The sequence below is a fragment of the Coregonus clupeaformis genome, chromosome 7 (assembly GCF_020615455.1).
Source record: "Coregonus clupeaformis isolate EN_2021a chromosome 7, ASM2061545v1, whole genome shotgun sequence".
NCBI lineage: Eukaryota > Metazoa > Chordata > Actinopteri > Salmoniformes > Salmonidae > Coregonus > Coregonus clupeaformis.
In genome coordinates, this window is record NC_059198.1 from 35,200,099 (window position 1) to 35,216,301 (window position 16,203).

At 42.3% G+C, this 16,203-nt stretch overlaps 2 protein-coding genes across 2 annotated transcripts; both read right to left on the reverse strand.

The window, feature by feature from the left end:
• Positions 1 to 569: 569 nt before the first annotated feature.
• LOC123491321 (ras-related protein R-Ras-like) lies at positions 570 to 9,742 on the reverse strand. The gene is made up of 6 exons (XM_045221658.1): positions 8,851 to 9,742; positions 8,514 to 8,601; positions 4,837 to 4,939; positions 2,210 to 2,318; positions 1,814 to 1,932; positions 570 to 1,398 (listed from the first exon to the last, which is right to left on the reverse strand). The coding sequence occupies exons 1-6, from the start codon at positions 8,935 to 8,937 to the stop codon at positions 1,311 to 1,313; spliced, it is 594 nt and encodes a 197-aa protein (XP_045077593.1). The 5' UTR covers positions 8,938 to 9,742; the 3' UTR covers positions 570 to 1,310.
• A 967-nt stretch (positions 9,743 to 10,709) lies between these two features.
• On the reverse strand, positions 10,710 to 14,165 carry LOC121551180 (dual specificity protein phosphatase 16-like). The gene is made up of 5 exons (XM_045221659.1): positions 13,861 to 14,165; positions 13,418 to 13,534; positions 13,079 to 13,238; positions 12,431 to 12,554; positions 10,710 to 12,316 (listed from the first exon to the last, which is right to left on the reverse strand). Exons 2-5 carry the CDS (start codon positions 13,517 to 13,519, stop codon positions 11,122 to 11,124), a joined length of 1,581 nt encoding a protein of 526 aa, XP_045077594.1. The 5' UTR covers positions 13,520 to 13,534; positions 13,861 to 14,165; the 3' UTR covers positions 10,710 to 11,121.
• Positions 14,166 to 16,203: the final 2,038 nt, after the last annotated feature.

Below are 16,203 nucleotides of genomic sequence, written 5' to 3' on the forward strand. Positions count from 1 at the left end.
GTTAAGCCTGTACTATATTGATCTTTACATAACATCAAGATTATAAATATACTGCATTTGTTCGCATTGTTGGACCCACAATTATTTTGGTCGACAGGAATGATGCCTTGTCTTCAGCTTATCAACAGATCTTCATTAGCTTTGACTCATTCATTTAATACAATTCAAAAACGAACTCCTTGATGCACATGGTTGGTACAGGTGTGACATTAAAACAGTTGCAAACAGCATTACAATAAAAATGACTTAAAAAGCAGGCCTACACCTGTATGCATAGACAAAAGTACCTGGACACGCCTAAACATCCACCCCGTCATTTTAAAATAAACAATAGCACTTTAGTGTCAAACTACTTTTGCCTACCAGTTCATAAGATGAAGTTGTGCAAAAAATATGATATATTCTGTGGTCATGGACACTACACTGAAAAAGTACCAGTGTTTCAAATACATAGGGCGGCAGGTAGCTTAGTGGTTAAGAGCGTTGTGCCAGTAACCGAAAGGTCGCTGGTTCTAATCCCGAGCCGACTAGGTGAAAAACCTGTCGATGTGCCCTTGAGCAAGGCACTTAACCCTAATTGCTCCTGTAAGTCGCTCTGGATAAGAGCGTCTGCTAAATGACCAATTTTTTATTTTTTTATTTATCCTTTCACTCTCATTCTGCTTCTTCTTTATCTCACTCTTTTCCATTCTGTCTTTCAAAAATGGAATTACTCTATTCCATTGAACTGGGCTCCCTTCCTTTTCTGTTGTAGGTATGAATGGCAGCGCCCTCTAGTTTCTAAATGATCCGTTCCTTTCAGCAATGTCAAACCAGTGACTTCCATCAGGTTGACCCAACGTAGGAAGCTAACCAAAACACAGTATCTGTGAGATCTCCCTCCTTACCATCCCTCTTCTTTCTCTCTTTAGTCTGTGGACTCATCTCTCGCTCTCTTCTCATCTAGCGCAACGCATCTCCCTATACATCCTAGCTCAATAATGAAATAACAAAACCGCAAATACAAAAAAAGTATATAAAAAAAAGTTTGAAGATGCTAATTTCTAAGTGTGAATGAAACCATAAAAAAAAAGTACACTCCACCACTTTGCCCACCATTGACGTAAGCAACCTCTCCCACACACACACATCCCTGCCCCATTCCCCAAACCTCACCATACATTTTTTTGCATTTCCAAGTATATATCTCTTCCCTCCCTTGCCCAATCTTCCCATTTCCCTCCAGGTAAGTCAGACAAGACTTGCATCAGTGGTGAGGTGAGGGGGTTTTGGTCTCTGTGACAACAGTGCTATGCCAGTGGAGGGAGCAGTTAAAGGAGGGTGCAGGGGCAGCCACCGCTCTTCCGTTTTCCTGTGTGGTTTGCAGGTAGAGGGGGACTCTCAGTCTCCTGAAACTTTCTGTGTTTTTTAAAAAGAGAATGAAAGAGAGAGAGACAGAGAGGGAGTGGGAGAGAGTGAGGGAAAAAGCATTGGATACTTCGACTCAGCAGTAGGCTGTAATGGACACCACAATGTCTGTCCCTCAATAATAATAATAATAATAATAATAATGCCATTTAGCAGACGCTTTTATCCAAAGCGACTTACAGTCATGTGTGCATACATTTTTACGTATGGGTGGTCCCGGGGATCGAACCCACTACCCTGGCGTTACAAGCACCATGCTCTCAACTCTGCCTCTGGTCACCAACTCTTCTAATCATCTAGCTATAAACATGATGACTTATTATAAAGTACCTTACAGCTTTCTGCAATATAATTATATATTTAAAACAGCCTACCTTGCAGCTAGCTGTTAATGTTATGACGTTACCTTATAGCTCGCACCACCTCCAGGAAGGCTTCGTCTACGTTGTAGCGGTTCTTAGCAGAGGCCTCCATGTAATGGATCCTGTTCTCTCTGGCAAAGCCCTGGGCCTCCTCTCTGGAGATCTACAGACAGGACAGAGAGAGGTACATACACTCAGGTTAAAAGCACCCGCCAGGCCAGCAGCGGTTTCATTTCCTTATTCCGGTAAACTGAGTAAGAATAAGAAGGTGGTATTAGATCTAGCCAAAAAAACACTTGTAGCCACTCGCCACCTGTTGGCAACTCAAACGTCTTTTCGAGGCCTGAGATTTTGAACCAGTAGGATCTAAATTGGCATTATTATAGCTAGCAGAATATCTCCTTTAACATGACAATGAGAGTGACAGTGAAGGCCAGTACCACTCTCGACTGGTCCAGGTCAGCCTTGTTGCCCACCAGCACCATGGGGAAGTCATCCCGGTCCTTCACTCTCAGTATCTGGGTGTGGAACTTGTGGATCTCATTGTAACTGAAAAAAGGAAAGGAAAGTGGCCGAAATGAGAACACATTAGGAACTGATCATAAGTCCTTTATGTCCTTAAAAAGGTGCAATCCATTAGTTACATTTACTGTTAAAAAAGCAGCTTTGTGGAGGATTGTCAGGAGAGGCTCTTTGCGAGTGTATATGCCCCCTAAAGCAAAGAAGAGTCATATTCATTGGCATAAATCCAACTACTTTTTTGTTGTTTCTTGTTTTATTGAATACTCTTATTTAAAATGTACAAAGACAACAACAGCACAGTGACAACCAACATTCAAACTTGACAACAAACAATAGAAGTGGGAGGGGTAGCCTGGGTCCTACCAGGACACAAAGGACACCCATCGAGCCCTGCCAAAGCAAGCCAGGCATCCTGTGTGACCTGGCAGGAGTCAAGTCTGCGGGGGAGGTACAGATCATAAATAAATACGGACAATTGTTATACTAGGCTATGCTCTATGGTTTACATATGTTCTTAGAATGTTGTGTTTATATGGGGACAGGACTTCTGCAGTGCACCTTTAAGATGCATTACACAGCGCATAAGAGGGCAAAGGTTTGTTGCAATTCATAGGAGCTTCACAACCAATCTAAACTAACATCACACATAAACTCTGTTTAGGTGCACTTGCACCCATCCACCTTTCAAGTCATAGAGAACTACTACAGCAGCTCTTTATGCTGCCTGTATTTGACACCATGTCATGAATGCGACTCTTATGAGAGGTGAACGCCTATAACAAGTCTCACTTCCCCTAGTTACTGTAGCATCACTCTGTGATTAGGGTTGCATAGCCTCAATCAGAAAACACTGTATAGACTAAGTGTAATACTGACCATGGCTTGAACGCCTCAACACTTGACCATGAGTGTACTGCGCTTGCGTCGCAAATAGCTGCTGAAACTTCATTTGACCAGTCCTGATTATCGGTCTATAGCAGGGATCATCAACTAGATTCAGCTGCGGGCCAATTTTTTATTGAGCGGATGGTCGGGGGGGCCGGAACATAATAATCAATAAAAAAAAGTTAGACTGCAAATTGACCACAAGAAGCCTAAACAGATATAATGTTATACTAAAATAATCATTTCAAACCTTGATTACATTTGGGAACATTGCCCTGCGCAGGGTGCCGTCTTTCGGATGGGACGTTAAACGGGTGTCCTGACTCTGCGGTTATTCAAAATCCCATGCCGCTTATTGTAAGAGTAGTGGTGTTCACCCCTGTGTCCTGGCAAAATGTTCTACCTGGCCACATTCCATCATGTCCACCTAATCATCCCCCTCATTCCTAATTGGCAGATATCACTCCTCACCTCTCCACCTGATGTGTAGAGAGTTCTGGCACAAAAATGGTTGCCGTGCATCACTGAGGTGGTTGAGGTGAGTTTCCCCCTACTATATAAAGCGCATTGAGTACCTCAGTTGGTAGAAAAGTGCTTTATAAATCCAATCAATTATTATTTATTATTTGTTTACGGTCACGTCTCTCTATTATGCGTTGGAATACTTGGGAACAGATTTCCTAAATTAAATACACTTGGAGCTGATTTCATGGTATTTTTAGTCTTATGTCCAACAATGAAAATGCAAATGTATTTATTTAATTTTTGCTCAGAAAACTTGGGGGGGGGGCAAATAAAACCACCCACAGGCCAAATTCGGGACGCCAGTTGGGGAACCCTGGTCTATAGGTTACTTTGCATAATTTTGTTACATTAAATTGCAGCATGTGTATTCATTAGTCATCAAACATTTTATTTATCACACATGCACAGCATACAGAGAGCCTAGTTTAAGGAGAGGAATAGCCTACCAGACAGCACAAGAGTAGCTCCTCAAAAAGCCTGCAGGCTACTGGAGTGAAACCTGCTTTTGTAAGCCCAGTCATTGCGCAACAAATAACAATTCTAAATGCAACTGCGTGTTAAAAAGGAGCTATTTTATTTCTCAATCTCAACTCGTAAAGCACGTCTCCCATTCGCCATAAGCTCTTAATGAAAAATGTCTGGTCCTTGTATGCATGCATAGTATCAGAGAGGAAGAGGCGAAGCGCCAAAATCTGTCAAATACTGTCCAATGCGTTTCTTTGGGCTTATTTTGGGCCTAGGCTTGTCACCTGCCCTCCCGCCTTGGGACGACTCCCATTGTTAGAGCAAAAACATAAGCGTCTCAACATTATATACAGATCTCTGATAGTATTTTCTGTTGGTCACGTAAATTGACTGTTTGGAAAAAAATTTACAGTTCGTTGACCGTTTAATGAGGGTCAGTTAGTCGGCAACAAAATTCACCGAAATGTGCATCCCTAATCACAAAACAGTGAAGTTGCCTTCCTGAAACCTTGAGTACTGTAGCCCTGACAAATGCTTTAGCTCTGAGGACTTCAGAGTATGTTGTGTAGTTGGGAACACTGGTTTGAATCTACAGTTTGCCTGTGACTCGAGATCGACTGTGTACATGCATCCACCCAAACAGAGAGACAGACACACACACGATTCTTACCTGCCAGTGTCATTCAGAGCAAACACCAGCAAGAAGCCTTCTCCTGAGCGCATGTACTGCTCCCTCATTGCCCCAAACTCCTCTTGACCTGCTGTGTCCAAGACTGACACACACACACACACAGATTCAGATGTACGTCCACAGAGATAAATATATGGATACAGTGACATACAGTGCATTCGGAAAGTATTCAGACCCCTTGACTTTTTCCACATTTTGTTACATTACAGCCTTATTCAAAAATGTATTTAATTGTTTTTGCCCCCTCATCAATCTACACACAATACCCCATAATGACAAAGCAAAAACAGGTTTTTCGTTGTCCTGTTGGAAGGTGAACCTTCGCCCCAGTCTGAGGTCCTGAGCGCTCTGGAGCAGGTTTTCATCTAGGATCTCTCTGTACTTTGCTCCGTTCATATTTCCCTCGATCCTGACTATTCTCCCAGTCCCTGCCGCTGAAAAACATCCTCACAGCATGATGCTGCCACAACCATGCTTCACCGTAGGGATGGTGCCAGGTTTCCTCCAGACGTGACGTTTGGTATTCAGGCCAAAGCGTTCATTCTTAGTTTCATCAGATCAGAGAATCTGGTTTCTCATGGTCTGAGAGTCCTTTAGGTGCCTTTTGGCAAACTCCAAGCGGGCTGTCATGTGCCTTTTACTGAGGAGTGGCTTCCGTCTGGCCACTCTACAATAAAGGCCTGATTGGTGGAGTGCTGCAGAGATGGTTGTCCTTCTGGAAGGGTCTCCCATCTCCACAGAGGAACTCTGGAGCTCTGTCAGAGTGACCATTGGGGTTCTTGGTCACCTCCCTGACCAAGGCCCTTCTCCCCCGATTGCTCAGTTTGGCCTGGCAGCCAGCTCTAGGAAGAGTCTTGGTGGTTCCAAACTTCTTCCATTTAAGAATGATGGAGGCCACTGTGTTCTTGGGGACCTTCAATGCTGCAGACATTTTTTGGTACCATTCACCAGATCTCTGCCTCGACACAGTCCCGTCTCGGAGTTCTACGTACAATTCCTTCGACCTTATGGCTTGATTTTTGCTCTGACATGCACTGTCAACTGTGGGACCTTATATAGACAGGTGTGTGCCTTACCAAATCATGCCCAATCAATTGAATTTAACACAGGTGGACTCCAATCAAGTTGAAGAAACCTCAAGGATGATCAATAGAAACAGGATGCACCTGAGCTCAATTTCGAGTTTCATAGCAAAGGGTCTGAATACTTATGTAAATAAGGCATTTCTGTTTTTTATTTTTAATACATTTGAAAAAAATCTCTAAAACCAGTTTTTGCTTTGTCACGTTTTCCAAAAACTGTTAAATATCTGCTCCAAATTAAGATTAAAAGATGTCTGCAGAAAGAATGGGGTGTCAGTTATGACATGACACCTTGAGTTTAAAATAAAGTATTTTGGTTATTGAACTACAGTAGGTGAAGTGGATTTACATCCCTGATCTGTACTATACAGAAATGCATAATTATGGATATGAATATCATTCTCTTCATGGTGATGTATCCTGAACCATCCAGAGGTGTGGGGGCCAATGGGAGTCAGAAGGGCAGGGCAACTCCAGGAATCCCGCCGACATCACAGGATTCCCCTAACACACCCCTTATTACCAGCACAGGTGAAGGGAAGGGGGCAATTACGCACAAGAAAAAGAGGAGGGGGGGGGGAGAGAAAGGAACGGACAAAGAAATAAGGAGAAATATAGAACGAAGAGAGGATAAAAATGACAGAAGAGGACATTGAGAGACAAAGAACGGCTTAAAAGAGGAAGAGCTTGCGTGAGGGATTCCCGTAGCCGCGAGCCAAAGCCAGGTTTGGCCACAAAATAGACTATTTAATTAGGTGATTATCAAAAGGATCTTTGGTTTGTAAGTGAAGTGCTCTGAACCGGGCATGGATTTTGTTTCCCCTTTCTTGAACCGGCCGAGTTTCATTTGGTGAACATTAAATATATCATTTAGATTTTTGCAACTTAAAAAAGCCCACTCTTCCTCTGTTTACGCCACCCCTCGCTACCGTACACAGTACACAAAAGGTAGAAATATGCAATATCCTTATTTTGCATATTTGGGTATTATCGTACACACTGGCTATTATTCTAATGAGCTCTGCCCCCAAACAAGACCAGATTTGGTTGGTCCGGACCAGACCAAATCTGAACCAATCATAGACGTCTATGTTTCTCAAGTTTGGACATTACAGTACAGCACAGTAGAGTACAGTTCAGAACAGTAGATATGTTATGTACAGTATAATATACTGTACTCTAGTGTGCTCTGCTGTACTACATTTTCTTTACTGTACTGTCCAAACTTGTGAAACATAGACGTCTATGATTGGTTCAGATTTGGTCCGGCCAGGGCGAACTGACCAAATTTTTATTACTTTTTAACATCCAAGGAGGTCCGGTGTCGGTTGGTGCTCAGTGGTTGAGGATGCTTGTTACAGTAAATGGAAAGAGGGTAGTAGGTGTCAGTAAGAGTTGGGTGAGGTGACATTAACTGGAGAGAGAAAGAAGAGAAAGAGAGAGAGGGGTTGTCCAGACTGTTTTCGCAGTCTTGCTTTGACCACCAGACGAAAGAAAGAGAAAGAAAACAGTTATGAGCTGAACATAACAGTATGCCAGTGGAAGGGAGGACAGTAGCAGGTGACCCAACTGTGGACCCAAATGTCCCATGTGGCTCAGTTGGTAGAGCATGGCGCTTGCAACGCCAGGGTTGTGGGTTTGATTCCCACGGGAGACCAGTATGGAGAAAAAGTACAAAAATGTATCCACTCACTACTGTAAGTCGCTCTGGATAAGAGCATCTGCTAAATGACACAATTGTAAAAATCTAAATGTTTTGTGACTACTGACTTCCCATTTTAGCCAATTCAATCGCAGTAATTCCTTTACTGATTGTTCAGTAATTCCATTACAGATTTGATAACAGAATGCCACGTTTTAATCACTTAATAATTCATAAACAAACTTGATATCAGTACGAACCCTATAACTAATTAGTAGGTCTACCTTTGCTTGTTACTTCTGTGAACTTTCATTAGAAAATATCTTAAAGATATGTGGGTTATTACAAGACAAGGCAATGTTTCTTAAACTTACAGAAGGCAAATCATTTCTCTAGAACTAAATATAAGTGTTGATATTAGTTGGCAGGGGTCTTTACTTCAACATTATTGTGTTTTGATGTATTTATAATACCTTTAAAAAATTGTCTAAGACAATTTTCTGTTCGAACAGAAATCAAAGCCTTTGATTGTTCCTCATTTTTAGGATGGAAAATGGTTGAAAATGTATTTATGTCTTTATTTTTTATATAGACTTAGCTTTCATTTGACATGCTCCTATGAACTTCATGTTGGTCCTCATGGGTCCTTTTAGATGTAAATGCCCAGGGTTAACAGACTCGACAAAGGCCAACAGGCCATAGTAAGTACACTTACATATTGTTATATCCCTTGAATATGAACACAGATGGACAGAAACAATTTTGTTACGGCATAGTGAAAAGACTACACCTTGGCTTAGAGTATCAACATCTGCCAACTGCAAGTCCCAACAGAGCAGATGTGGGTGAATCATACAGACTGGCTCAAGTAGTTTACGCTTTCCCTCTATGTTTGGAGCAAAGAATGTCAGTAAACCTACAGTATGACTTACTGTCTAATCGTGTCTCTTTCCCATCCACTGTGCATATTTTGGTGTAGGAGTCTTCAATGGTGGGGTCATAATCCGATACAAAGTATGACTGCGAAAGAGATGGGAGAGCATGGGTGAAGACTGTGTTTGTTGTCTGGTAAAAGTGGTGATTATTGCTTTGGTGGTTATGAGGAAAGCGATGTTTTTAACCAAATAGCCTACACTATTTAGCCTATATGGGTTAACATGCACATATTCAATTACCACTATAACATACTCGTCATATCAGAAGATGTGACAAATTCAAGACAAACAACACACAGTTGACAATGATCAAACAGTTGGGGGATTCTCTCACCTGAATGAATTGTATTGTCAAGGCGCTTTTCCCCACACCGCCCCCGCCCACGACGACCAGTTTGAATCTCTCCTCCTCAGCAGACATGATTAGTTCGGTAAAATACTTTCAACGGTTGTTGAAAAACGAAATGATAAAACTGATTAGCTGATAGGATCTATTGATGAAGTGCAATTTAGTAATCCGCAGGGTAGATGAGTGGAAAAAATGAAAGTCCACTTCTCCAACGATTGAGCAAACTACTTTTATCAAGGTAGCTCAAAGAAAAATCCTAGAAGGTAGCGGAGTTGGGTTTTTACCTCGGTATGACGCCAATATATTTAACTTGAATTACCTACGATAGGTTATCAATATCTCAAATATAAAAATGTATAGTTAGTTTTATGATAATATTTCATAACATTGAAAAGCTTACGGTTTTAGTCTGGCCCAGTGTTGTAAACTATCCACAAAAGTAGGCTCTAACACCAATAGAGTTTCGTATCACTGCTCCTAAAATTCATAGGTCGCTACATAACCTGGTAAAATAGAAATAAAGTATTATTGTTAAAATCTAACGGTTTATCGGCCTATCTCTCATAATTGTTGTCGGGTGAAAATCCTTCCGCACCCGCCTTAAGTAAATTAGGCTATCGATGACAACTTTGTGACTCCAGAAAAAAAAACAAATGAACTTGATTATCAACTACACCGTCAAACTTCAACGCGCTTGTCTAACTTTAATTATCACTAGATTGATCCATCTACATATCTCTGCAGACGCATTATATAATAACGTTTGTGATGTCTACTGGGTTTTTCTTGGCGATGTCTTCATTTTTTCCTGGTCTTCATTAACTTATTTTTTAATCGCTCCAAGGCAACTTTTTTTTTCTCAACCAAGAAGGGTTTCTCGAAATCTCATGCGTATGTAAAAATGGGCGTGTTTTAACGACACTGTTTCCTCATTGTATAAATTCTCACGCTTCAACCTTTCAATGGTATGTATGCGTCCCTATCTCCCTCTTTTCATGAATCAGCAAAGGCTCTTTTAGAATGAGATGCATTCTACAATGTTTCTTTAATCAACACTGCACGTTTATTCATGAAGCTGAAACAATATGGTTTAACCAGATTTTAAATGAGTGAACTATATATAGTATTCACACATTATGTGTACTACATTACGTGTACTACCTTATTTGGCTATTGAGCCCAGTTGTATTTAGGTCTAGTCATTCATTTGTTTAATGGGGAATTTTACTGCAGGGTGTACATATAGCTAGAGCAGCGGAGTAGACCTATAAAGCTGCTTTTGCAACGTATTGGGGGGTGAATTGATCCTTGGCACATGGAATGTTTTATAACCCCTTTATTATTATTTTTGTTTCGCGTTTAGTACTTTAGCCTATGCATTTGAGAGTATTGTATGATTACCCTCAAACGACTTTAGCCTACCTGTTGAGAATATGAGGAGATATTGGAGGGAAAACTCCTAGCATAAAGTACTTTATACTAATAGTTCTTGCCAGGTAAAGCATTCTTGTCTTCCTTTCCCTCCCTGATTTGCCCATCCCCTCAACCGGATGTGACTCATTTACATGCGCATGTTGCTCATTTTTACCACACCCACATTCACCCTCAACCCCTCCATATTAACCCAAACAATTAGTTGATTTTCAAGGGCAGACTGTCGTCTAAAAGTGAAAATAATCAAAACTTTATTTTCAAGACTGCATTCTTGTAATATTTTATGAAATAAGTTAATAACCATATCAGTTTGAATTGTGAATCAGATTTTTTCCTCATAGGCCTAAATGATTGTACATTTATGGTGAAATACATGGGAGATGAGTAGAAGAGCCAGGAGAGAACAGGAGTAAAATATGTCATCTTTAATTAACACTGTGATCCCATTAGAAACAACAGTGCCAAAATACCATCCTCAAAATATTAATTGTATAAATAACAACAATAAACTGATCACTTGATTCATGTCAATCAATAAATAAAAATAAAAATAATCAAGCCATAAACTTAATCTATGTGCATTGTGTTGGAGGCATAAACTGCTCCTATATGTAATATATATAGTGCTTTTGAAGGAAGTTAACAATAAATTGGCATTTATAGGACAAAGCATTCACTCAGAGCTCCGTGAACATGGTATGGGCAGACAAATATTATACATGCAGTTCAGTTCTCTGTTCTTTAGTTCCTCACACGCACACAAATCAATCTCCTGGCATTTATCAGTCCTCTCTCTGTCCTCGCCAGTGGTCTCTTACTGCATCAGCACCTATAGGGCAGAACAGCCTGTCCCACTTTGATCCGGGGGCCGAGCAGCACCCCCAGCAGCATCTTCTCACCCCAGCCCAGCAGCTTGTTGACAGTCAGGTTGAGAGGAGACAGGTGGCCCTGTTCAGCATCCACTCCTTCCTCAGCCTCCACTGCAGATGCAGACAGCGTAGCTGCTGGTGACACCTGCTGGTCAACTACGATACTGTGCTGGTTCAAAACAGAACTGCTGCTCAGGCTCCCTGTTAGTGTCTCCCTCTCTGCTCTTCCCTTGCTGTGGTCCTTCCCTGTCTTTGGAGTTAAGTTAGGCCTCCCCTTCTCCACACTCTGGCCGGGCTCTCTTTTACCCTGGCTTCTTCCCTCTTTCTCTCCCTTCGCCTGGGTTCGGGAGGAGCAGCGATTGGGCCAACCGCAGGATGTGCTCCTCTCTCTCTGTTGTACATCTGTCTGTGAGGAGGAAAGGGCCACCGTCGAAGGTCGACCGTGCCTTTTTGAACCACTGGTGCCTTCTACCCCCATCTTGTGGTTGGTGTTGGAAGCGCTGGAGCGCATTGGCTTGTGGCTAATGCTGTTGCTGCTTTCTGGCTGATTCTGGTGGGGAGTAGGGGGAATTGCACCAACGGGAGACAGGGAGAGGGTGAGGCTCTTGCGCTTCTCAGAGAGAGACACAATGCCTGTTGGGATTTGTAGTGTACTGGGCTTTGGTGTTGGTATCGCTGGTTCGTTGGGGCTTGGAGTCATTGCTCCACACAGGCTCTGGGCCTCCCTCTGGTTCTGGTTCAGGTTGAGAGTGAGCGTTCTGAGTCTGCTGGAGAGAGACAGCGTCAGTTGTGACGATACGCTCCTCTGATCTTGCTGTGGCTTCTCTGATAGACTCTGAGTTTCTATGTTCTCTATGTTACAAGTGGAATTCTCATTGTACATATTATGCACTTTAGCAACCTCTAAAAAGTCCTTAGCAACATAGCCATTGTCCTGAATATTCATGATCTGATTGGCTGACAGGGGGACAGAGGAACCGCGGCTAATGTTTTCATTGCTTGACTGCAGGCATGTGTCCAGTGATCTGATTGGCTGGATAGTGGGGTTGCCATTAGAGGCCTTCTGAGCAAGGGTTCCCTGGAAGTGTTGTAGCTGACCCAGAAAATTGAAGTTTGGGGAGATTGAAGGCCTGCGCTCTTTCACAAACCTGAAAGTGAGGAACAGACAAGATTAGATGTGGATGCTTTATATGCGCACAAACCAATCATTAAAATGCATGAATACATACACACACACACACACACAGCACCGTCAAACACACCTGTAGGCATGGTCAAGGTCCATCCCCAGGTTGTACATAATGTAGGCCACAGCCAGGGCAGGGGAGCGAGAGATTCCTGCAGCACAATGAACTAACACAGATCCACCTGATGACATAGCCCCATCTGAGAGAGAGAGAAGAGATAGATAAGTCAATTGTTTATTTGAAATCATCCATACTGTATCGCATGACATCACATCAGCCAGACTGCAAACTGTGCAAAGGACACACAGCTTATATCAACTGTCATGAATGGGCTTCCTGCAACAGTAGGCTTGTATCAATTTCCGTGGTACTGAATGGGCTGTAACAGCATTCAATATTTCTGAAACCATAGGAGCATAACTGGCATGAAACCCTGATCAATAACTGCTCATCACTTGAACTGAGTCATCTGTGTTTCTTCCAGACAGACAGTCACCAGTGTGTAATGTATCCATGATGATGCAGACTATAGCATAATGATGACATGCAGAAGTGTTCTACTACCTAACCTGCAGGATTTGCCTTGGTCAAATCTCCAATGACATATTCCCCTTATAGTGCACTAGCTCTCTGTCTTGTCGAAAATAGTGCAGTTGCACTATATGGGGAATAGAGTGCCATCCATTTGACACATAACTAACACAATCTCATCATTATTCTCACCGATAAAACGCAGTGCCTCCGGGATATGGGGCAGCAGGTCGTCAAGGAGAGAGTCGTCAATGGGGATGCGATGGTACTGGGAACGGGAAAGGAAAGTAGGCTGCGGGCTGCAGCGGCTCACGCTTAGCACGTATGAGATCCCGCGGGCGCCGAGGCAATCCTGCAGCCGAGCAGGAGAGCACGGAGAAACGAGAGACCGAGAACAGGCAATATTAATACATTCTGGTCTTCTGGAAGAGGTGCATTTCCGGTGCATTGTGAAAATACAATGCTTTGGCCAATGACGAGAGCTAGGCTATCAATTCTAGAGACTGACCTACTGAATGAAAACATTATTACCTGGGTAACGTCAGTCTCTGCACCTAGGTAAAGATGCGGTAGGATGAGAGACAGCGGTGGCCGCTCGCGTGTCCCGTTCTCTCTCTCCCCGTAGAACACCATCTCTGTCCTTTGTGTCTGGTACCGAAACATGAGAGAAAACTGTGTTCATTTCAATATGAAGGGATTACAATTATGTATTAGGCTACAATACATAGGAATCGAAGAAAATACTGCAACTTTGCCAATCATTTTAACAGTTGCGTAAAATATATTAGCATTATTATTGGCATGAATGTTAATTAAGAAAACATTACTTCGGTCTATTGCTGCTGCAGAATGATGTTCTCTTTACATTACGTCATGGATTTTGCAAGTTCACATACATTAGATGATCATAAGATAATATAAGACCAGACATAAATGATGCAAGCAAAATGCAATAAATATTACATTGTACTTACAGTGACGATTTTCCAAACGAAGATACTGGAAATATCGCAGAAATCAACTTGCACACCATATAACTCGATATAATCAACCGAATGGTCTCAAAGCAAATTGATGAAGAATCCAAAAGGATATGTTATGCTTAATTAATCATCAGTAGAGTATAGACCTCTCTCCCTCTCTCTCTCTCTCTCTCTTTCTCTCTCTCTCTCTCTCTCGACTTCCACTCCCTTCATCGTCCTCGTCCAGTCTGCGACTGTAACATTATTTGTTGTTGTACGTCTATACCTGCGCGAGGGGAAAAGGATGAGGTAATGCTGTTTCTACAAACTAAGAATAGTACAATTGTATGTGATGTCATTTTCAACCAATCAGCGCCCCTGCCGACGCTAACGCGCGCGCGCACGCGCTCCATTTGTTCGTCATCATCAATTCGCCTGAAGACCTTTGCCTTTTATTGTGATGAATCGTACCTTTTCTGACGCTATTGTTGCAGAGGCGTTTTAAAAAAACATGCAGCTGCAATTCCCGTGGCGAAAAGCATTTATTTGTGCAAAACCATATCATCTCTTCTCTTGACACTATACGTTATCTAAAACATTCCTTTACAAAAAAATATTTTAGTTTAGAAACTGCAGTAAAAGTGCAGTAACTGCAGTCGATTGTGGTATTTTGGACACATTCACTGCACAATAACTGCAGTGTACTGCAGTTGAACTGCAGCTATACTGTACTGTAACTGCAGTTACACTGCAAAACTAGTGCAGTAAAAAAAAAATTGGGATGCAGTATTTGCAGCACCCTGCAGTTATACTGCACTCTAACTGCAATCTTTTTTTGTAAGGGTTGTCTTCATTGGTCTATATTTATATATAACATCTACAGAAAATACAGAAATGCGAATGGTGTTGTGGCCTATATACAGAGACGCATTCCTGTAAAGCTCAGAGAGGAGCTCATGTTAAATAGTGTTGAAGTAATATGGCTACAGGTTCACCTGCCTCACCACCACCAAGTGCTAACAGTCAGTATCTGGATAAAACACTATATATACAAAAGTATGTGGACACCCCTTCAAATTAGTGGATTCGGCTATTTCAGCCACACCCGTTATTGACAGGTGTATAAAATCGAGCACACCACCATGCAATCTCCATAAACAAACATTGGCAGTGGAATGGCCTTACTGAAGAGCTCAGTGACTTTTAACGTGGCACCGTCATAGGATGCCACCTTCCGAACAAGTCAGTTCATCAAATTTCTACACTGCTAGAGCTGCCCCGGTCCACTGTAAGTGCTGTTATTGTGAAGTGGAAACGTCTAGTAGCAACAACGTCTCAGCCGTGAAGTGGTAGGCCACACAAGCTCAAGCTCACAGAACGGGCGGATGCCAGGAGAACGCTACCTGCCCGAATGCATAGTGTCAACTGTAAAGCTAGGTGGAGGAGGAATAATGGTCTGGGGCTGTTTTTCATGGTTTGGGCTAGGCCCCTTAGTTCCAGTGAAGGAAAATCTTAACGTTACAGCATGCAATGAAATTCTACACGATTCTGTGCTTCCAACTTTGTGGCAACAGTTTGGGGAAGGCCCTTTCCTGTTTCAGCATGACAATGCCCCCGTGCAAAAAAAGCGAGGTCCATACAGAAATTGTTTGTCGAGATTGGTGTGGAAGAACTTGACTGGCCTGCACAGAGCCCTGACCTCAACCCCATCAAACATCTTTTGGATGAATTGGAACGCCAACTGCGAACCAGGCCTAATCGCCCAACATCAGTGCCCGACCTCACTAATGCTCTTGTGGCTGAATGGAAGTAAGTCCCCACGGCAATGTTCCAACATCTAGTGGAAAGCCTTCCCAGAAGAGTGGAGGCTGTTATAGCAGCAAAGGGGGGGTGGCAACTCCATATTAATGCCCATGATTTTGGAATGAGATTATTGACAATACATGTAGTGTATGTGTGAAATGCTTGAAAATGTATGTGATATCAACAGAGAGGTATATTTTCTGGGTGACCTTAATATTGACTGGCTTTCATCAAGTTGCCCACTCAAGAAAAAGCTTCAAACTTTAACCAGTGCTTGCAACCTGGTTCAGGTTATCAGTCAACCTACCAGGGTATTTACTAACAGCACAGGAACGAAATCATCAACATGTATTGATCACCTCTTTACAAATGCTGCAGAAATCTGCTTTAGAGCTGTATTCAAATCCATTGGATGTAGTGATCAAAATATAGTAGCCATATCTAGGAAAACCAAAGTTCCAAAGGCTGGGCCTAATATAGTGTATAAGAGGTCCGACAATAAGTTTCGTAGTGATTGCTATGTTGATGATGTAAATAATATTTGCTTGTCTG

Excerpts from the sequence above, each read along its gene's own strand:
- LOC123491321 (XM_045221658.1), bottom strand. The coding sequence starts at position 8,937 with ATGTCTGCTGAGGAGGAGAGATTCAAACTGGTCGTCGTGGGCGGGGGC. Across the intron at positions 4,940-8,513 it reads GAAAGAGACACGATTAGACA|TCTTGGACACAGCAGGTCAA; the intron begins GTAAGTCATACT and ends TGTGTGTGTCAG. Across the intron at positions 1,399-1,813 it reads GAGGTGGTGCGAGCTATAAG|AAAGTTTCAGGAGACTGAGA; the intron begins GTAACGTCATAA and ends TAAAAAACACAG.
- LOC121551180 (XM_045221659.1), bottom strand. The coding sequence starts at position 13,519 with ATGGTGTTCTACGGGGAGAGAGAGAACGGGACACGCGAGCGGCCACCG. Across the intron at positions 13,239-13,417 it reads CAGAGACTGACGTTACCCAG|GATTGCCTCGGCGCCCGCGG; the intron begins GTAATAATGTTT and ends GCTCGGCTGCAG. Across the intron at positions 12,555-13,078 it reads GGAGGCACTGCGTTTTATCG|ATGGGGCTATGTCATCAGGT; the intron begins GTGAGAATAATG and ends TCTCTCTCTCAG.